The sequence below is a fragment of the Myotis lucifugus genome, unplaced genomic scaffold (assembly GCF_000147115.1).
Source record: "Myotis lucifugus unplaced genomic scaffold, Myoluc2.0 scaffold_5, whole genome shotgun sequence".
NCBI lineage: Eukaryota > Metazoa > Chordata > Mammalia > Chiroptera > Vespertilionidae > Myotis > Myotis lucifugus.
Window position 1 is genome coordinate 19,332,788 of NW_005871053.1, and position 22,851 is coordinate 19,355,638.

General features: G+C 38.0%; 1 protein-coding gene across 1 annotated transcript in view; it reads left to right on the forward strand.

Moving 5' to 3' along the window:
- Nucleotides 1-22,477, forward strand: part of PLA2R1 (phospholipase A2 receptor 1) — a 100,706-nt gene extending 78,229 nt beyond the window's left edge. Inside the window, exons 18-30 of the mRNA XM_006083223.3 lie at nucleotides 779-843; nucleotides 1,889-1,992; nucleotides 4,077-4,216; nucleotides 10,004-10,121; nucleotides 10,776-10,906; nucleotides 11,257-11,404; nucleotides 14,553-14,791; nucleotides 16,340-16,508; nucleotides 18,288-18,428; nucleotides 19,588-19,704; nucleotides 20,906-21,082; nucleotides 21,851-21,883; nucleotides 22,011-22,477. Coding sequence (XP_006083285.1) covers nucleotides 779-843; nucleotides 1,889-1,992; nucleotides 4,077-4,216; nucleotides 10,004-10,121; nucleotides 10,776-10,906; nucleotides 11,257-11,404; nucleotides 14,553-14,791; nucleotides 16,340-16,508; nucleotides 18,288-18,428; nucleotides 19,588-19,704; nucleotides 20,906-21,082; nucleotides 21,851-21,883; nucleotides 22,011-22,225 — 1,797 coding nt within the window. The 3' untranslated portion in view covers nucleotides 22,226-22,477. The remainder of the gene's footprint in view (nucleotides 1-778; nucleotides 844-1,888; nucleotides 1,993-4,076; nucleotides 4,217-10,003; nucleotides 10,122-10,775; nucleotides 10,907-11,256; nucleotides 11,405-14,552; nucleotides 14,792-16,339; nucleotides 16,509-18,287; nucleotides 18,429-19,587; nucleotides 19,705-20,905; nucleotides 21,083-21,850; nucleotides 21,884-22,010) is intronic.
- The last annotated feature ends 374 nt before the right edge of the window (nucleotides 22,478-22,851 follow it).

The following is a 22,851-nucleotide window of genomic DNA, read 5'->3' on the forward strand; positions in this document are numbered from 1 at the left end:
TGCCTCTTCTTCTTTTATAATTGAGGAGGGAGTTTCAATTTCCTGGGTCATAAGTCTAGTATTACACCTGTTCTAACGTGTTTGTGTGTGCATGTGCACATGTGTGCGTGTGTTTGGATTTTATTGTACTGAGATCTGTATGATAAATAATAGTGTAAGATTAAAAAACATATAAAGGATGATATTTTAGTTGTCAAACACTGGAAATTCTCTAGTGTTCTTTTGTCCTATATTATGTCTCACTACGTGATTGGAGAGGGGAGGGTGCTAATACTCAGACTAATCCCTCAATTTCAAAATCTTTCCACTATTGATGTCTTTGTACCTTGAATTGTTTTTCAAATAGAGTGACATATACAATGAGCTTCTATAGGCTCATTAATGAAAATTTCATAAATCACTGAGAAGATAAACCACTAAATTCTTAGCAAGAAAAAGGAATTGACATTGTATTTTACTTTACCATATTGCTTTTTAAATCCTTATTCTGAGAGAAAATTTACTTTTAAATACATAGGAAACTTTGCAATTAAGATATTGCATGTTGTATGAATATTCAATATTTGATTCCAATTTCCTTCAAAATGAGGAGGAAATATCTTAGAATAATAAAGCTTCAGGTTTTCTCAAGATGGTAGGCCTTAGTGTACTCTTCTTTAGATAATTGGGTAAAATACTGAAGAATAGAAAGCTATTACCAGCAACCCCATTAATCTTACTAATGGAAAGGGAAAACAAGTAGAGTAAATGCTGACATTTTCCTTTTTTTAAAAAATAGTTGTCAAAGTATGGTGTAAATTGGTGGATTGGACTTCGAGAAGAAAGAGCAAATGGTGAATTCCGGTATGGACCTAGATTAATTAGCATTTAATTTTGTTTGACAGATTTTATTTGCCGAATGATTGGGCTAGATCTTAGTGATCAATTTGTTGAGTAGCCTTCAAGCATTATCTTTAGCTTATAAATTTTCTTTTCCCTAACCTAACACATGAGAATTTCTTTTAATTTAATAAAATGTTATGCCTCCAGCCCTGACCAGGTGGTTCCATTGGTTGGAATGTCCTCCCATACACTATGCGAGTTCTATTCCCAGTCAAGACACATATCTAGATTGTGTGTTCAATCCCCAGTCCAGATGCATAGGAGAGGCAATGGATCAATGTTTCTCTCTCACATCAATGTTTCTGTCTCTCTCTCTCTCTCACCCTTCCTCTCTCTCTAAAATTAATAAAAACATATCCTGGGTGAGGAGATATATATATATATATATACACACACACTAGAGGCCCGGTGCACAAAAATTTGTGCACTCGGGGGGGTTCCTCAGCCCAGCCTGTGTCCTCTCGCAGTCTGGGACCCCTCGGGGGATGTCCACCTGCTGGCTTTAGGCCCCAGGGATCGGGCCTAAACTGGCAGTCAGACATCCCTCTGGCAGCCTGGGAGCCCTCGGGGGATGTCCACTTGCCAGCGGGGAGCAGGTCTAAGCTGCAGTCGGACATCCTTAGCACTGCTGAGGAGGCGGGAAAGGCTCCCGCCATCACCGCTGTGCTGGCAGCCGTCAGCCTGGCTTGTGGCTGAGCAGAGCTCCCCCTGTGGGAGCACAGTGACCACCAGGGTGCAGTTCCTGCATTGAGCATCTGCCCCCTGGTGGTCAGTGTGTGTCATAGTGACTAGTCATTCCCAGTCGTTCTGCTGTTAGGGTCAATTTGCATATTACCCTTTTATTATATAGGATATATATATATATATATATATATATATATATATATATATATATATATATAATTTCTATTATGCCTTCAGTCCATACCCCAGTACTCCAAGAATGGTATTGAAGATTAAAAATGCAGAATGAGAGGAGACCTTAAGATTTTTAATTTTCCTACAGCTGGAGAGATGGAGCGCCAGTAATATATCAGAACTGGGACAAAGGAAGAGAAGGGCCTAAGAATAACCACAGCCAGAGATGTGTCTTCATTTCATCCATAACAGGTTATTTCATTCATCCATTCCTAGGTTTATAATACAAACTGATAATTTTCAGGAGGCATGACATCTCTCTTTCATTGCATTAGCTCAGTGAGGAAGTTTTGTTTGGTTGTTTTGCTTTTGAATTTAATGTGTTCAATTTCATTCATCTTCAGGCTTAAGAACAGCCATTCCCACAGTTTATTCCATGAATTCATGTTCTTGAAATTAATTGACATCCAGATAAGGCCTTCCTCATGAACTAAATAAAAAAGCATCAAAAGCCGAAACCGGTTTGGCTCAGTGGATAGAGCGTCGGCCTGCGGACTGAAAGGTCCCAGGTTCGATTCCGGTCAAGGGCATGTACCTGGGTTGCAGGCACATCCCCAGTAGGAGGTGTGCAGGAGGCAGCTGATCGATGTTTCTCTCTCATCGATGTTTCTAACTCTCTATCCTTCTCCCCTTCTCTCTGTAAAAAATCAATAAAATATATTTTTTAAAAAAAGCATCAAAAATGAGTCCTTTGAAAGTGGGTCAAAAATATGTGTGCCAAACACTGTTCTCTATGAAATTTCAATATGAGCCCATTTTTATCTTTTTCTAGTATCCGATTTATAATTGGCCAGATCTTTAACCTCTGAGAAATTTACTGCCAATTTCCCACTTAAGAAAAAATTTCATTCAATTCAGTATTCCTTTAAAAAAAAAAATAACTGGCAAATGAATTGACCAACAAAATAAGACCCGAAGCAGGAAGGCATGGAACAGACTGACATACCTCGATGTGGGGTTGGGGGGACGAGAAGAGGTAAACCAAAGAACTTATATACTTATATGCATAGCCCATGGACACGGGCAATAGGGTAATGAAGACCTGGGTGGTGGGTAGAGGCTGCGAGGAGGGAAGGCAAGGAGAGTGGAAATGGGAGATATCTGTAATACTATCAATAATAAATAAATAAATTTAAAAATAAATAAAATAAAATAGGGAAAAAATACCTGGCATTAACTGTTGCTTGCTTTAGAACGCCAACTGTTTGCAAGTGGTATTTAGAGGTATACCTATGTTGAAGACTTTTTTTAAATTCTACTCATCAGTACAGTGTTATTTGGATAGATTGCCCACTTATATCCACCCCGCTCTTTTTATCCAATAAAAGGTAATGATGTTCCCGACTCTAACAGATCCGTAACAAACCTGTGCCCAAAGTCAGGAGCAGGATGAATACGGAAAGCAATCCTTGATGCAAGGGCATCTACAGAGAAAGTCAGGAAAAGAAAAACCATGTGGTTAATCGGCTCGCTTTTGCCAGCAGGTGTCACAACAGCCTACAAGAAAGGCTGTTTTGTGATTCGGGGGGTATAGCAGCTAATCCGCATTTAAAATAGCGTTCCAGCCCCGCCTTCAAAATGCCAGCATATTTTTGGCTTATATCTTTCACATAGAAAACTGAATCTGCCCTTGCAATTTCCATGCATCCTTGCCCTGTTCTGAAATTATAGCTTGAATGCTAATGAAATACATTCTATAATCTTCTCTGAAAATATAGCTCTTCTAAATTCAAAAACATCTTCCAGGAGGCTAAGGACTTTGGGGATACGTTTCCCGTGGGTATGTCTAGATGTGAGCCTATTTTGTTTAATGGTCAGTGTTAAGAAGTGCTCCTTTCTTAGAAGTTTGTGAGTTACTTTTTCTACATTATTATATTTTCGAACAAATTATAAAGTAGAAATGATCATCTATTGTTTTAGAGTCTTTTTTCTCTCTTTACATTGAAGTTGAATATTTTAAAACAAAGGCAGTACTCTACAAAATATTATTTTCCCAATGAAGTCAAATACTCTTAGAACTTTAATCTGTTCTATGATTTCAACTGCAGTATTTGTTTAGATATTTTTGCATTTGCATTATTGAATTAGAATTACTGATTTTGCCCCTTGACCAATTAGCTTTGGTCACTAAAGAACTTTATGATTCGTAGTTAAATTGAGTTCAGCTTCTAGATTTAAAAAACAACCTTTGATAAACTGAGGCAGTCATAAAAATACTGATCAGTAGAGAACGTTACCCTTGGTTCTAGTCATTTCTAACCCGTTTTCCCCTCCAGGACTCTGGGCTAGTGAAGAGTGTTCAGTTTCTATGCCCAGCATCTGTAAGCGAAAAAGGTTTTGGCCCGTAGAGAAAGAGAAAGATACACCGAAGCAGCATGGACTGTGCCCCAAAGGATGGCTGTATTTAAACTATAAGGTAAACTTACTTTCAAAAGTTGCCTTTGTTTCCCTTTTGTAGATATCAGTTCTAGAAAGTAATCAAAAAGTGGGTGTGGCTTTGAAAACCCATGATTTGTCCACTGGACCTGGAATATTTTTGTCACAACTTTCAAGAGATTTGAGAAGTTTTCCATTTAGGGATAACCCCCTTGGGATAAGAAGTGTTTGTGAGAAACAGCCTTAACGCCACCCTTTGTCTGTATATTCAGTGTTATTATATTCCGTCACTCATTATGCTGTATGCCAGTGTGACCCCTGAAAGTGTGTGTGTGTGTGTGTGTGTGTGTGTGCATCTAGATCCTGCTCCCAACTAACTTCAGGGGGCCCAGGCTTCATCATGTCCTTCTTGTGTCTTCCCTGCCTGGACACGTCCCTGCATAGAGCTCTGCCTGCCTTATGAATTGACCCACTAATAACATAGCTCAGTCAATGTGATCATGAGCCTCATAAAGCAGGTGCTTCCATGCAGAACTGAAAAATTTTTGAATTGCTAGTGGGGATATTGTAAACCAGATTTATTATTTCTGATGTGGCCTCCAATTAAGGCTGAGACTTCCTCTCCACTCCTAACGTTTTATAATAAAATAACTTTATAGGCCTTAGGTGAACGTCATTAAAATGCATCCCAAATTATAAATGTTTGCTCTTTGCTCATCGACAGCCAATTGTTAATCTGTCTGTTCAGTTGTATTGGCAGGGCATTCTCTCTCCTTTGTGATCTTCCTCTCATTGTTAATTTGTGAAATGGGGCCATTTGGATGTTAGACACATTAATTGAGCACCCACTGATATTTCTAAATTGGGGTAAAATTCATGTCATGTAGAATTTACCATCTTCACCATTTTTAAGTGCATAGTTTTTAAAGTCTAATTTATCTAATTTTTCTTTTTTGCATTTAGTGTCATATATTTTCTTCTAAAAAAGCTCTTATACTTAGGTTTTGATCCACTTATAGTTAATTCTTGTAGCTGCTAGTTTTTTGTTTTGTTTTTTTGCTACTATTATAACAAGTGCATCCTGGCAGTGGTCTTAGAGAACAGGTACAAAAAAAGCTTATCTTGTCTAAATATCACATTTTTGTATATAGACAGTGACCAACCCCAAAACATGAACAAAACTGTTTTTGTTACTAACTCATAATTCCTCCCATGTATAAAAGAGGATGTTAATGGCAATTCAAATTCTTGGCATTAGAGAAATAAATCACAACGGTTCATTTTGGTTTCGTCCTTGGCTATTATCCTTCCCCAAATATTTTCAGCCACATGGCTTAGCTCTATTCCATGTTTCCTCCTGTGTAGGCACAGGGAGTATGTAGACACATACATGGGCCTGGTAGCATGACAGTGGAGCAGACCCAGGGCAAAGAGCAAGCAAATACTTCCTTAGAAATGAATAGAAAGGGGCATGAGCAAAGCATGAGAGAAGGGCTTTCCAAAGCTGTCTGTGAAGCAGGATTAAAACTCCTTCACATAGCTCAGAATCTTTTTAAAAACAAACAAACAAACAAAAGCCTTTATTGATAACTAACAGCTAGATTATGGATTCACGCCCCTGATCATATATTTAGGCTCAGCAGGTGAGCTTTTTCAAAATATCCAGGTGCAGGTGACACTCTAAAGATTCTGATTTAATTGATCAGCATGGGATTCAGGCATCAGTATTTTTTAAAACCTTCTTTCGTTATTCTAATGTGTAGCCAACACTTGCCCAGCAATGCAACAGTAGTACACTTGGTCTTCCAATCATTCAGAGGATTTGATTACTAAGGAAACCATCACAGCAGGCTTCACACAAAGGTGACCTTTTACAGAGCGAGGGTTCAGGCCCCCAAGTGCGCCTCCCCACCCCCAGTGCCTTACCCTGCCTATGAATGGCTAAAATCCCACCACAGGAGGCTTGCTCCCATTTGCCTTTAACACTTTCCTTTATTTTGTTTAAGAGAAATATTTCTGAGATTGACTCTTCTGTCATCTACACATTGGAATAATGACTTTATCAGATTATTAGAAAAGTTGATTGATAGCTGAGAGGAGTGGAAAGCCCCGTGGGCACGGTCCCCCTGATTAATTTTTAAAAGCTACAGAAGGAAAATTGGGAGACAGCAATAACAAGCATTGCCCACATCACAGTTCTGAATGAGTTGCAATATATTATGTCCCATCAAACTTTATTTTTTGTTTGTCATCTTCCCAGGATTAATTTCTATTGGTTATTTCTAAGAAAAAATAACTTGGTTGATTAAGGGCCACCTTTTAGAGTTTTAAAACTGAGATACCAGAAGTTAAGCTCCTTTTCTAATGTTTACAAATGATTTCCTCTGTGTTTGATGGTATGAAAGAGGCTTGACCAGGGATTACCCCCGGAGGAGTGGTTCATCTAAGAGACTTGTCACAGCAGAACTGTAGGAGGAAGAAATTCTCTCTCTCTCTCTCTCTCTCTCTCTCTCTCTCTCTCTCTCTCTGTGTGTGTGTGTTTGTGTGTGTGTGTGATAGATTAACTTTTGTGCTTCTATTTATACATTTTTATTCAAGGACCTGAATTGAGTGCTAATGGCTATTTTGAGCTAGTATTTTATTTCATGCACAACATAGTCTTAAAAAACATTCTTCTTTTTAAAAAAATTTATTCAAATTTGCAGCATTTTATTCATTCATTCATTTAACTATATTGGATATTGGTAAGTCAATGGTTAGGAAAAATATATACAATCCCTTCTCTTTTGGAGCTTATAGCTTTGAGGGTGAATAAACAGTAATGAATCAATCAGGTAAATACTGTATAATTTAAAGTTGTGACATGTATGATGAACAAGTGTTACAAAGTTCTATAAAATGTATAATAGGAGGACCTGACTGAAGTGGTCCAAAGGACAGGGAGCATTAGAAGTAGGGGGAACAGCATATGCTAAGGTGCTGTGGTGAGAGGGAATGTGACATAGTTAAGAAATCGAAGGAAGCATAGAGATCCTGAATATGAGAGGGGAGACGAAAGAAGTAGGCAAGGGTTATATCGCCTTAGAGTTTCTGGTTTTTATTCTAAGAACAATGGGAAATCCTTGAAGGGTTTAACTAAAGAAGAATATGATCAGGACTGAATTTTGAGAAGAATCACTCAAGCTACAGTGCCAATATAGAATGGAAGAGGCGTTAGAACGGTAAGGGCAGTTAGGAAGCTATGACAGTAGTCCAGGCAAGAGATTATTAGTAGCTTGAACTAAGATGATGGTGGCAAAGAATGTGGGGCAGTGGGAATGGTGGGGGACTCTGAGAAATGGGATTTCCAAGTGATAGGATTGGAGGGATGATGGAGTGGGAGAGTGAGGAAGACTCCGGGTTTAGGCTGGTATACATGCAGCACTGACGGGGCCATTCAATGTCAGTCAGCACTTTGGGAAAACACCGATTTTGGCAGATGGAGCATGAATCCTATTTTCAGATTTTAAGCTGGAAATGACTTTGAAACAAAAAAGAACTTTATGTTCAAAACTTGTTTGGAATACAGGAGGATATCCTTCATTCACAGTCATAATCAGAGATCCATTCAACTTGACCACATTTTGTAAATTAGCAAGTAAATAAACAATTTAAAATTAAGGATGCTGTACTTCATCTTGCTGGTCCGCTTTAATTATTATGACACCATTTTGAAGCGTGTTAGTAAATATGTCATATTTTTAGAAACAATGAAGTCCTGGCAATGTGCCACAGTCAAGCTTGACTGAAGCCAATGTTGGGGGGAAGGAAGAAAGAAGAGGGGAGCGTGTGTGTGTGTGTGTGTGTGTGTGTGTGTGTGTGTGTGTTTTCTGGAGAGATTTACTGAGCTAACAGAACCTACGAGGTTCATTGGTATTTATGAATGGTTCATTAGTGTGACTATCTGAACACAAGGTGAATTCACATTAAATGATAAGACTTCCTAATAATTAGTATGTGCCTCTCTTTGGAATTTGTAATTAGAGGAAAGAGGAAAAATGAAGGAAATAGATAAAAGGGCAGCTGTTGTAAAATTAAAATCTTTTATAACCAATTCTGTTTCTTTGTGAAGCAAACAAGGTAAAGGAAACCAGAATTGAAAATGTACTTACTTCCTCTCTTAGTTGGTAACTCAACTTCAGGCTTTTTATACTAAGAGCAGTGTGAAATCACTGAAGGGTTTGCACTAAAGAGTGACAGGATCGGACCGAGTCCTGAAAAGAATTACAGAGGCACTACTGGCATTTGGGGCTGGAGGATTCTTTGTTCTGGGGGACTGACCTGTGCATTATAGAATGTTTAACAGCCTCCCTGATCTCTACTCACTAGTCTCCTATAGCAGTCCCCCCACTTTGAGATGTGACACCAAAAATGTCTCCAGGCGTTACCAAAATATCCCCTGAGGGACAAAGTGGCCCCAGTTGACAGCCACTGGACTAAATCTAGAATATCTCACAATGTCATTTGACAGCAATTTCAAATTCTATTGGGTTTTATTTCATTCCATACATATTAATTGGTGACCTTCTTTGTTGTGATGTTCAAAGAGGGACAACATTTAGTCTCTGCTTTTGAAGGAATTTATGGCAGGAGGAGGTATGGGAGGCAGACAAACTTAGAAATTAAGGAAAAATGGGTAAGGATGTCATTCCAGAGGAGGCTGAGGAAGGATGCTCTCTCAAGGGCAGGCTTCCATGCTACCCTAGAATTATCTTGTAGTTGAGATTTTCTCAATGGCAAGATCTTGAAATTTGACCTATTAATAACCAGAGTTGTTTATGTTCATTGATGAGAGAATATCCCGATGGAGTACCCTTTGCATAAAGTCTATCCTGACTTCTCTGGAACTTAGCCTGATCTGTTGTTATATCCTTTCTCCTCTCCCCCTCCCCGTCCCCCTCCCCCTCCCTCTCCCCCTCCCTCTCCTTCTCCCTCCCCCCCCCCCATACATCAGGCCCTACTAACATATTTAAGTTTTACTGAGCTTTGGGAGTGGGAAGCTTTTCTTCAACTCCCATTTCTCTTCCTAGAGTAGTTACTGCTCCATTTCTCTTCCTGTAATGAGTAACCCCTGCTACACCACGACTGAGTCTCTCATGAGCAACAATCAATTCTCACTGCCAAATCCCACAGCTTTCCTTTTGTGTTCCATTTAGCAATGTTGACCACCCTCTCCTTTGTGTCTTCTTCCTGGGCTCCCTAGGTCCTGCCCTAGCTTCTCCTCCCACTGGACTCATGTTTTGTTTTGTTTTGTTTTGTTTTTTCTGGCTCTTCCTTGTGCACTTGCTGACCACATGGCTGATTCCAAGTTCATAGTGAATTTAAATACTAATGTAGTTTTGACTCCCTGGTATTTCTCTCTCACTTCAAGTGAGGAAGCGTATTTGCCGTTGAAACTGATCTAAGCCACTATTAGCCAGATTTAGATGAAATCTGCCACACTACACTTTGCAGTAAGGCTGGTTTCTTTTTAGAAGGAATACTATTTCTCTTTGAGCAGAAGACATTGTTCTGATATCCTGCAGGACAAAACACATCCTTGCTTCTGTTCCTGCCTGATGCTAGTGCAAGGTAGGCATTCACTTCCCCAGAAAGCTGGTCCTCTTTGTTTTTTTTCACACCTTGGAGTAGCTCAAAGCATTAAAAAAAAAGAGTCATTTCTGAGCAAAAAAAAAATACAAAGAATTTTCAAGGCTGATCCATGGTATCTTTGGGAAATTTTTAATTCATTATAAAAATATGGAAATGAACGGAGGTTTTTGTTTTGTTTTGTTGACATTTTTTATAGTGCCTTTTGGTGAAAATCCCCAAAGGCCCAAGTGATCGGAAGAACTGGACATCTGCTCAAGATTTCTGTGTTGAAGAAGGGGGGACACTGGTCACCATTGAAAACAAGGTGGAGCAAGGTAGTCAATGTTCATCAGGCAAAAATAACTATTTTATTCAAGTATTTATTAAACTATTCCCCCAAAATACTAACATTTCCAAATCAGTATTTTCATGAATTTTTCCGTTTTACCTATAAGGTTTAGATCATGACATCTATAAAAGTTCGTGCACTGCATTGCCTAAAAACCGTTGCTTTGGAACCTTTTGTCTCACCAGTCGTAGTAAAGAGAATAAAAACATAGATCTGATCTGTATTTCAAAAGGCCAAAATAATCTGAGGTAAAATCTATTATAATTGCATGGCATAATTTTTTAGATTCCTTTAGATTCACCTATATGCTTTTATTAGATACTTAGGCAATTATAAACTTAGTATAAATATAGCAAATAAGTTCTCTTTTGTTAAGAAAGGCATTGAATGAACATTGGAAATTGTTTTGTTAATGATACGATGAAATCCCGGGTTTCACCAGCTAATTTCTGTCAATTTAAACAGAAACAAAAGTGAAAGACTGCATTACCTTAATAAGGACAAAATAACAAATTCTGACAATTGACTGGTAATTAAGTCTTGCTGTCATTTAAATAAAATCGTAGCTATAAACAGAATTGGCTGATTACCCAAATGGATTATATAGCATTGAAATTTATAATGTATTCTTATTTTTCAGCTTTCATTACTATGAATCTTTATGGACAGACCACTGATGTGTGGATAGGGCTACAAAATGATGATTATGAAAAATGGCTAAGTGGAAAGCGTGTGGTATATTCTAACTGGTCTCCAATTGATATAATAAATGTAAGTGTTAAGATTTACTTTTTAGAAATTGGCAAGAGATTTTGCTCAAAACTTGTTTATTAAAGTTTTTTATACCTCTTATATTTTATAGGCATAAATTTTATTAGTCAATTATTAATATATTCATTTTAATAATGCAATATATAATTTTCACATGTTCCATAAATGTAATTACTTTACTCATCACAAGAATTATTTATGTCTTAGGTTATGAAGTGATCTATGAACAGATTTATTAAATGCAAACAAAAGAAAAATGGTGTTTGAATTTTTAAAATTATGTCCTTAATAAAAATGTCGGTGTTATGATAATGTTATATGTTACCTTTAAGAAAAATCTATTCTTTTAGATTCCAAGTCATAACACCACCGAAGTTCAAAAGCACATTCCTCTCTGTGCTTTGCTGTCAAGTAATACTAATTTTCATTTCACTGGAAAATGGTATTTTGAAGACTGTGGAAAAGAAGGTTATGGGTTTGTTTGTGAGAAAATGCAGGGTAAGAAATATTTGCTTCTTTATTCCTTTCATTTATATGGTTCACTCTTCTTTTCCATTTTGTTTTACATGCTGTATAACTGACAGTTTCATAGCTTAACAGTGCCAGGCACTGATTTTTGAGATTTATATACATATAGTCTCTTAATTTCTGCTAACCCAGGATTATGCCCTCTAGTGGGGTTCTACAGACTGCAAAGACCACATGAGTGACGGCCAAGTTTAGGCATCCATTTGGTCATATTAAAAGGTATTATTGCTTTGTTCTGGGATTATATGTCTGTTCAGGCAATTAAAAGGATTGCTAAATGCTGGAAAAGAATCAAGGAAAGAAACCAACTCAATACTTACTCCTGTCTTGGAATGCCAAAAATGGTCTTTGTAACTAAACATGGCATGCAGCACGTTTCTCCATCTGATGGTGACAACACCCAGTGACTTGTGGTGTGAAGTAACAAAACCATACTACCACAAGTAGCCAATGGGGTCCATGAACAGTGTGAATGCCCTGTAAGTGAGGACAACAACAATAGCTCATAGCTCATGCTTTCACTGAGGGCTAGGTTTCTCTGTACTATGCAACCCTAGAAGGCCATGCTTTGTGTCTGGAGCTGTGTGGAATTCTGGACAACCTAGTATATATGCTTACTTGCAATAGGAATTATAACTCTTACTGTTTCATACATTTGGACCCTTTAATGATGTTAAGTATTAACCCATCCTCGGAAAAGCAGCTCCAGGGAAACCCTGTTTCCTGGGTTCACCGGTATCACTTAATCACAATAGTGGTTGGGAACTGAAAGAAAATACCAGATCGGTTATAGCAAGAGTATTATGAGAAGAGCAGAGCCTTGCAAGGAGAGAAATAATTCCAATATGCCATGTCTTTGCATACTTATGATGTACCTGGCGCTGTGCTTTGGCTTTATCTGCATTATGTCATAAAATCCTCATGACGAATCTAGGAAGTAGATAAAAGTCTCCCCATTTTACAAATGAGGAACTTGAGGATTAGAAAAGATAAGTAACACACTCAAATTAAATCCAATTATTTCATTCCACGACCTTGAGTTTGATCTCTTCTAGAAATGTACTCCTGACCACTTTCTCTCTTTGATATTTGGGGACGAACAATGTATATGTTCTTTGGAAGATAGTATAGGGTAGTGGTGGTGGAGAGCGTGGGCACTGGAGCTCACACCGCTCTGGGTTCCTACCCTACCTCTGTAAATAAACGGTCAGTCAAGTTTCTTTTCTTCTATGAACCTTGATTCTGCATCTATTAAATGGAACAAAACTATTTCACAGGCTCTCTGTATATATTGGGTTATATATGTTTAATAAGTAGTGACTCTTTTTATTGTTATTTCCAAACCATATTATTCAACTACTCAAATTCTTATAGTCTGCAGTGATTACTCAAATTTTTATCTGCACGAAAGATAAAATGTCTGAATAAAAAGAGAGTCAAGGGCAAAGTCAACACCCCCAACTTGGAACTTGGTTTCCAATGGATCTTTCTTTTTCACAGAAATGAGTGGCAAAATCATGTTGCTCAAAGTCACTTATGTTTTGAAACCTGATGGAATCAACTACAGAAGGAGAAATTCATATAGGTGAAAATACAGATGTATAACATTAGTGGGGGGGCACAGTTAAATGGGTGCTTGGATCACATATACAAGAAATGTTAGTTACTTTAATTTTACTAACTGTTAAAATTTTTAAATAGATATTTGGTTTTCTATAAATAACCTTACACTTCATACACAGGCTAGCAAACAGACTTCTAGAGAAAAAAGAAAGAAAGAAAGAAACAACAACAGATGATAAAAGTGTGGTCCATCACAATTTACTTGGTTAATTTCACTTTGGTTTTACAACATGCATTGAGGTAACATTTTCAGGTAAAAGTTGAATTCCCACTTTGTCATTTTTATTTGGAAGATTATGACAACAGGAGGAGAGGGGAGAAGAAGCAACAACATTTATTGAGTGCCTACTATATCCCAGGTACCAGAGTAAGTGCTCTTTGTAGAAATCTCAATGAATTCTACCCACACCCCTCTTAGGTCTTACTAACCTTATAGACTATAAATGTGAGGTTTTAAGAGATTAACTAATTTCCCAAAATTTCTTAGCCATGTAGGGTCAGGACTAGAGTTGAGTCACACCTTATCATGCTCCTTTTCAAGCCCAAATGGAGTGAAACCAGTGTAGAGAAAGAAATCCAAGCCACTTTAGATCAGACACTTAAGAAACCCTTACTTTGCTTTTGTATTTTAAGTTCTCAAAATTTAGCCTATCAAGCACATAATATGATACAGAACAAAAAGGTGGGCTCGATCCCTAGTGTGGGGCATGCAGGAGGCAGCCGATGGATGATTCTCTCTCATCATTGATGTTTCTCTCCCTTCCTTTTTGAAATTAATAAAAATATATTTTTTAAAATAAATAAAATAAAATTATCTCTTCCTAAAAAAGATCTCAGAAGTAGAAAGCAGAACCACTGACTAGCAAGGAATCAAACTGTGACCTCCTGGTTCATAGGTAGACACTCAACCACTGAGTCATGCCTGCTAGGCTGTATTTCTAAGTGTTAATTCATTTTTAAGCTTCTTTATGTATGTATACATGTAAACATTAAACATGATAACGATCATACAGTCTGAAAAGTTTAATAAAGTGTTATACTTAAGAATGCTCACTTGCGAATTATGTCTGCAGTGCAGTATATGATGACGTGGCATGTGCCAATATTCTCTTGTCAGTATTAAGTTCTGCGGGAGCACATGTGTTAGGCTGAACGAGGAGAGCCAGCAGAAGGAAACCTACCTGGATCACATGCATTCCACCAGCGTGGTCAGTTTGACAAAAGATGTTCAAAATGGGAAACCTTCCAGAAATGACATTTATTATATGTTTATATTTTTAAAGAAACTCATTCATTAAATGTCCTAAGTGTTTGAATTCTTTAGCATCACCTGTGCTTTCAGGTAGTGTCCTTGGTTTGAAGACGTCAGTTCTGAGAAGAAAAACATTGCTGTTAACAACAGCGTGGACCATGTGGCAGGTTCCCATGCTAAGCTTTGCCTCTCCCTGCCTCCTCCAGATGCTGCAAATGATCTTCGTTGTTGTTCTTGTTCTAGATACTTCTGGACATGGTGTAAACACATCTGATATGTATCCCATCCCCAACACCTTAGACTATGGAAACAAAACTTACAAAATAATCAGTGCAAATATGACGTGGTACACAGCAATGAGAGCCTGCATGCTGCACGGAGCAGAACTGGCCAGCTTTACAGATCAGTATCACCAGTCCTTCCTCACTGTTATCCTCAACCGGCTAGGACATGCCCACTGGATTGGACTGTTCAGTGCAGATGTACGTGTCCTCAGACCCCTTGGACAATCCTCACCTCATCCCGTTTCACATCTACTTCCTCAGGAGGCGAGCCACTGAAATTAGCAGAGAAAAAAATTTTCCCAGAAGTAATAGTAAATGTAACATTTAGGCCATTGGTTTATGCAGTAACTACTGACCAACCTTATGAGCAGCCTGTGACCACAAAATATAGACACCTTCTTAGAGTAAATATCCACTTGCCTAGTTTCTGGAAATGAATGCCCTTCAAAGGTTCAATGAAATTTTCTGAGAAATTTCAAGATGCTTCCTCATGTACTGGAACACCTCCTACACTCAAGCACCTTTATTTGGGTAATTTGTTGCATTTAAGAAATTCCCAAGAAAAACGAATCATGCTTCCTGTTTAGAAATTTGGCCATTAATAACTTCAGTATCCCTTGACATTTACCATGTAGGTTATTTTTCTCCTCTGGGAATGTAGTTTGGAGAGTAAGGTGTTTTTTTTTAAGTTTTCTTTTTTCTTTAATAAAAATAATCACACACTCAAATTAGTGAAAGTAAATCAATTCTATCCTGACCTCTAGTGCTACTCCCCAAAGTCAATCACTGTTAACCATTTCTGGTGTGTCATTTAGAAATTTTCTGTACAGGCACATATATGTAAATGTAATGGATGAAAATGTATATTGTTTTTTAAATATAAATGAGAACTTGCTAGATATGCTGCATCTTTAAACTTGCTTTTTTATTTAATATACCTTGTACAGCTTTCGATGTCAGTACATAAAAATCTAGCACATGTAAGGATATATCACACTTTATTAAACAATTCTCCTCTGAATGGATAGCTGGGTTCGTCCCAGTTTTCACAATAACAAACAATGCACAACAAATATCCTGTGCAGGTAGGATGAGTTCCCAGAAGTGAAGTTGCTCAGTACACTTTGAATTGTAACAAGTAGTACCTGCAATTTACATGCCAACATTAGTGTATGATAACATCTAGTTTTTTCACATCTTTGCCAACACTGGGTATGTCAAAATTTTAATCCTTGCCAGTGAGATAGGTAAAAGGATGGTGTTTATGGTTGTTGACTGTGTTTTCGTATTGCAGAATGTTTTAACTTATGTAGTCGATTTTCGCTTTATGGCCTCTGGATTTTCTATCAGACTTGGAGAGATTTTCCCCACACTAAGAGTATAAAATATGTAGCCAAGTTTTCTTTAGCACTTCTATATGTTCAATTTTATGTTTGAATCTTTGATCAATCTGAAATTTATTTTGGTGTAAAGAACAAGGTATTGATCCAACTTCCCTCTGATTGCTTGCTGGGAAATTATGGTGGCAGGGAGCCAAGGATGCCCCAAAACTAAAGAAGACATCTCTTCAGGCAGATGTTCTTTTTTGTCAGTCCATATGCACAAGCTGTCCTAGACCCCCTGAAATAGAAATCTAAGATGTGGAAATACAAATCTGTGTGTGGAGTGAGGGATGCCCAAACAGCATTGGGTGATGCCCAAACAGCAGTCTTGGCAAGGAAATGATGGCTCCGTTTCCCTCCACAGGATGGTCTCAGTTTTGACTGGTTAGATGGCGCCAAATCCTCCTTTACTTTTTGGAAAGAGGATGAGCCATCCTTCCTGGGTGACTGTGGTTTTGCTGACACCAATGGGTTCTGGAGTATCACAGCCTGTGAGACATTTCTGCAAGGAGCCATTTGTCATGTACCTACTGGTAGGTTCAATTCTAAACATATGTACTGTGCACCTACTGCATGCCAGGCAGTGTGCTAAGCAGGAGCTAGGAGGAAGAGTAGTAAGGAGTGTCTGCCTCAAGAAGCCTTTGGTCTGGTAGGTGATGTACAGACAAATAACTGTTATACAAGGCAGGGCTACCAAACAATATGAGAGGTAGCAAGTGTTGTGAGGGTTAGCAAGAAAAGAACACATCATATCCACTTGGAAAATGTAGAAAGACTTCTTGAAGGACTTAACTGTGGAGATTTCCCTTGAAGAATGGGTGGGATATAAACGAGGCAAGGATGGGACATTTTGAGCAGAAAAGGTTGGACAAAGACATGGAAGGAAGAAAGGACTGAGCATGTATAAGGCAAAGCTGATATTGAGATTTTCCTACATCACAAATTATGGTTAAGGGAGAGGTATGAAATCAGTTAGAAATGTGGGTTAGGAGAATCGACGACCTTGAATGCCAGATTGGGGATTTATGTGTATGTCAACAACGAATAGGATTCTAGAGTTATTGTGGTAATAATAGCAATGATATTTATGTCTATATCACACACACACACACACACACACACACACATATATATATATATATATATATATATATATATATATGTATATATATATATATATATATATATATATAAATGTTAAGATGATAATAACATCTCATTATACTTAAAGTTCACCTGGCTAGGCCAAGTGAACTTTATTTTAAAGATGTAACAAATTCAGAACATTAAATAGCTTCTTGAAGATCTCACAGATGTCCATCAACAGCCCCAGTAGTAGCAGACAAGTTTCCTTGCTTTCTGGTGTGATGTTTATCCCATCAAACCAGATCCTCATTCCCTTGATTGCTGCGGTGTATGTAGAGTCCTTAACACTAGTTGGTCTCTTTTTGAATCTCTCATTTAGTAAAAGTGCATTTACTTTTTACATTCTGGATATGATAAGTCAAATAGCATGCACATTATGTAACTTCAGATCAAAATAATTCAGGCTGAAAGTCATATACTTTGGAAAAGCCAATCCTGCTTCTAAAACACCATAAGAGTTAGCCTTCCCTTTCAACAACACTGCATTTATTGAGTGCTTTAGAAGCATCGGGCACTATCTCACTTAAACTTCTCAAGCTGTAAGAAAGATGTTGTTAGATCTCTTGTGTAGATAAAGAAACCAAAGTATAGGGAGGTTACATATCAGGCCCACAGCCACCTACCTAGGATCTCAGCGTGATGTGTCTGACTCTTGTGCTTGCCCTCTGAAGCAAAGTCCACCCCAAATTTCCCTGTGTTATGTGATGTGATGTGATGTGATATGATACACTATTGAATGCATTATTTTCTCTAATAGGTTGATTAGCAGGTAAGGATTTGCTAAATCTATAATACGCAACACTGCATGTAATAAATTTTGTACATTGCCTTTGGAATTGCCTTTTGCCAGCTTCATTCAGCTGCCAGTATTCCTAAGAATTATATCCCTCAATGTGATACTAATGGTAAACATGAAAGTCAGCCACCTCACCCAGGCAGCACCCAGACTAAGCCTCTATACCCTGTCATGTGTAGGTAAAGGTTATTTCTGCCAGAAATGCTATAAACCAGTCCTAGTTTTGTAATCATGTATATTAAACCACTCTATAGACTATTACCATGAAAATCTCATTACATATATTTATCTTGGTCTTTCATAGAATGTAATGCAATATTCATCTCAACTCAGTCACCACACTGAAATCATAACTGATTTTTGTTTATAGAAACAAGACCATTTGGAGACCCAGAGCTATGCTCTGAAACATCTATTCCCTGGATAAAATTCAAAAGTAATTGCTACAGTTTTTCTACAGTCCTAGACAGTATGAGTTTTGAAGCTGCTCATGAATTTTGCAAAAAGGAAGGTAATTCTTTTGTGATGGTAACATACTTTCAATGTGTTCCTTCTTTTTTAAATTTTATTTTTGGGAGTATTACATATGTCCCCGTTTCCCCCTTTTACCCCCTACACCCGGCTCCCGCTCCACCCAAGGCCCTCACCACACTATTATCTGTGTCCATGGGCTATGTCAATGTGTTCCTTCATGATATTTTAGTAAACAATCTAATTTTTTGTCTGATGATTTAGTGATTTTAGCAGCAATAAAAACACTGAAAAAATAAATAGTATTACATTTATTTGGAGGATGGCTAATGTATGAAACTAGAGGCCCGGTGCACGAATTTGTGCACGGATGTGGTCCCTCAGTCCGGCCTGCACTCTCTCACAGTCCGGGACCCCTTCCTCCTTACTGCCTGCCTGCAGTGGAGGTGGGAGAGGCTCCCACCATTGCCGCTGCACTCACCAGCCATGAGCCCGGCTTCTGGCTGAGCAGCATTCCCCCTGTGGGAGCGCACTGACCACCAGGGTCCAGCTCCTGCATTGAGCGTCTGCCCCCTGGTGGTCAGTGTGCGTCATAGCGACTGGTCAATTGGTCAACTGTCTGCCCCCTGGTGGTCAGTGCACGTCATAGCGAGTGGTTGAGCAGCCTGAGCATATCATTAGCATATTACGCTTTGATTGGTTGAACAGCTGACCAGTAGACCGGACAGTTAGCATATTAGGCTTTTATTATATAGGATTAAATGTCCAGTATAAAACTTTAAAATTTAAGATGATGTCTCAGAATACTGTACTCTCTCTCCCCCCCACCCCACCCCCCAAAAAAAATCTTCTTTTGGTAAAGAAACATCTAGGGAAAGGTATGTTTGGAATAGTAGAGAACATTTTGATTTTTCTTAGAAGTAATAAAATAGAAAGTAACTATGTGAATGCTTTTGAATTACAGATTTTTTATGTTCCCTAAAATTAATATTCTATGCTTTTACTTCTGAGATTAAAGCTTGTATCTCTTAATAAATGTGGTTTTGCTTTAACATTTTTCACCAAAAATCACTTACATACACTGGAAATTTTCACTTTTCAAAGCCTGAGCTTTACAAATTATGGTATGGGAGACATTTTTAAAATTGTATTGACATGTGAACACAAGTACTTGTTCATTTGCTATTTGTCTTTTACAGGATCTAATCTTTTAACCATCAAGGATGAGGCTGAAAATTCATTTCTCCTAGAAGAGCTCTCTGTTTTTGTTTCTTCTGTCCAGATGGTTTGGTTGAATGCTCAGTTTGACGATGACAGTAAGTAATTGGTGTAGAGAAGAGGAGAGAGCAAAAATAAGCACATGGTGGTCAAGGTTGGTGAAAATGGCCTCTACAAACCAGAAAACTCTCCTTGGATAGATTGGCTGTGAAAAACAGCACACGTGTTAAAGCCATTTCTTCAAAAAAAACATTGCTAACCCTTTCCTGTGAAATAACCCCAAATGAAAACAAACAAGTTTATCTGCATGAAGATGCTTGACTGGAACTTTATGTTCACAGACTGAGTCATAGACACCAAAACCATATTCATTTGAAAATACCCCAGGTTCCTGGGTGTTAAAAAGCACAATAGAGTGTGATGGTAACATTTAGTAAGCAATTTAATTTTTGTCTGATGATTTAATAATTTTAGCAGTCATAAAAGCATTGAAAAATAAATAGTATTAGATTTGTTTAATGTTTCAGTGATGAATTATGCTATTAGAATTATTTGCTACCCATAACAACCAAAGTTTATATTCAAATGAGAACATAGTGCTCTTTCCTTTATTTAAATGATGGTTATTGAAAGCACATGTGAATACAATTATTTTAAGTGGTATGGACAGCTTCGATCCTATAAAACAAGTGGTGTACCAAAGTAGAGGGTGGGTCTACCCTGGCAAGCAGTATTATTTCAATCACTGACATTATTTAGAATTTCTAGCACATGGTGATAAAAAGCTGCCTGACTTTTAGTTAGTTTTATTGTTGATTTTAAATCCTTTTTGGACAATGCACCCCTTCATTTCCTACACATGGATGGACTCTCCCATGGCCCCACCCTTTGGTATACCACTGGCTTGCTATTTAAAGAATTTAGAAAGTGAGCCATTTTGTAATGTCATAGATGTTAGGACTTCAAAGGATTTTTTCTATGTTATTAGTTTAGTTTATTAAATGATTTCTTTAAGTTGCTTATAATGATAAATATTTCAAAATCCAAACTTACGTTAGCAAACATGAAATCCTCGGTGAACTAAATTGGAACTAAATTAAAATGAATCGAGAGTTGTTCACAAGGCAACTTAACTAATACCTACCTTGTGATGTTGAGTTCATAACTGTATTTACTGAGTTAAAAGCGCCAGATAAGGAGAGAATCTCATTAAACTTAGGGGCTGCTTTTTATGGTTTATTCCAGTCTTCGTAGGTTAGATAACCAATGGTCATTTTAAAATCGTCAATTTTTCCACAGATCAAACCATGAAGTGGTTTGATGGAACTCCCACAGACCAATCAAACTGGGGCATTCGGGAGCCAGAGATGGACCACATCAAACCTCCTCTGTGTGTTGCCCTGAGGATCCCCGAAGGAGTGTGGCAGTTATCCCCGTGTCAAGAAAAAAGAGGATTTATATGTAAACTGGAGGCAGGTGGGTAAAGTCAGAGGGTGATTCTTCCTTTTGATTCCACCCTATGTAATATTGACCCACCTATTTAACATCTAAAGCTTTTAAAATCCAAGTATTCAGGGAGTACAGATATAGTTTACTCACATTTTTATTGCAAACAAAATGCACAGTGCTGAGACTGAATGGGAATTCTTTGGCTTAAAAAAGGCAGTGTATGTGTTTGTAAGCACTAACAATGATTACTGTAAATCAGGGGTCAGCAAACTTTTCCTGTAAAGGGCTAGATAGAACTATTTCAGGCTCTGGGGGCCATATGGTCTCGGTCCTGCTGCCACTGTAGCATGAAAACAGCCACACACAATGCGGAAATGAAATGTGGCTGACTTCCAATGAAACATCTATACTAATAAAAGTGTAATATGCTAATTAGACTGGACAGCCAAACAGACCTTCCGACAAAGCCACAGTGGCGGGGGCTGAGGCAGAGGCAGTTAGGGGCGATCAGCCAGGCAGGCAGGCCAGCAGTTAGGAGCCAGTGGTCCCAGATTGCGAGAGGAATGTCTGACTGCCCCAAGGGGTCCCACATTGTGAGAGGGTCGGGCCGAGCTGAACACCCCTCCCCTGCACAAATTTTGTGCACCAGGCCTCTAGTTAGTTATAAAAACAGAAGCCCAGATTTAACCCATGGGCCATAGTTTGCTGAGCTCTGCTACAAATAATGACATCATTTTACTGACTTAAAAGAAAAACTTCATCTCATTTTCTTTTATATTTAATTTTTAATTTTAGATATTCGCGTGGCAAAGGAACATCCAGGAAAAGGTATGTTTGGAGCAGTAGAGAACATTTTGATTTTTCTTAGAAGTAATAAAATAGAAAGCAACTATGTGAGGGTGTCTATTGTACTTCATTGCCATTGAAGTTTTCCCTTTTTTTCATCTTCTTTGAGGACCAAGTCACAGCATTGTACCATTGGCAGTAGCGCTGACACTGATAGCAATTCTGGCCATTTCCACACTTGCATTCTGCATAAACAAGCACAGGAGTGGTGCCTTCAGGAGACTTGTAGAGTTTCGGAATCCTTACTATCCCACAACCAACTTCAGGGCAGTACATTTGGAAGAAAATATTCTCATTTCAGATCTTGAGAAGAATGACCAATAGTGAGGAAGCCACAGTCATGAGGACGAGTAAAGAAGACCTCAAGGAGAGCCAGTCTGTATTTTTCTTTACAGACCAGATGCCATTATACTGTGAATTGTGTCGCTAAAAGTGATAATCTCAAAGTGAATTATAACCATATTAGAAGGGTGTTGATTTATTCATTTCCCGCAACTGTGACCTATTCTTTCAAAGGGGAAATTACACAATGGTTATTATTCTGAAAACAAGAACTATTAAAAGAAACTCCCTCTCTGAAAACTCTCAAACCAATGTTAATTACAGTTTTTGCATTACTGTTTCTACCAAATATTTTGGGGGGAATTTTAAAACTCAGCTATTTAGACCTTTACCCACTTTCATTCCATGAAAAGAGAGGAAGTAAAACAAAATGTAAAACCATAAACTTATATGTGATAGGAAAAGGAAAAACCTTCTGAGAGGTTTCTTCTTTGTTTTTAATGCAATCTTTTTAATCCAATCAGTTTTAACAGCAGGGTTTGGAAAATACTGATTTCTAAGCTTAAAAGTCACAGGTTCTGGTCTCTAAACTAATACTTAGGGTGACTCATTTTTATTACTTCTGACTTCTCAAACCAAAGGAGAAGAAAATTTACTTTTCTTTAAAT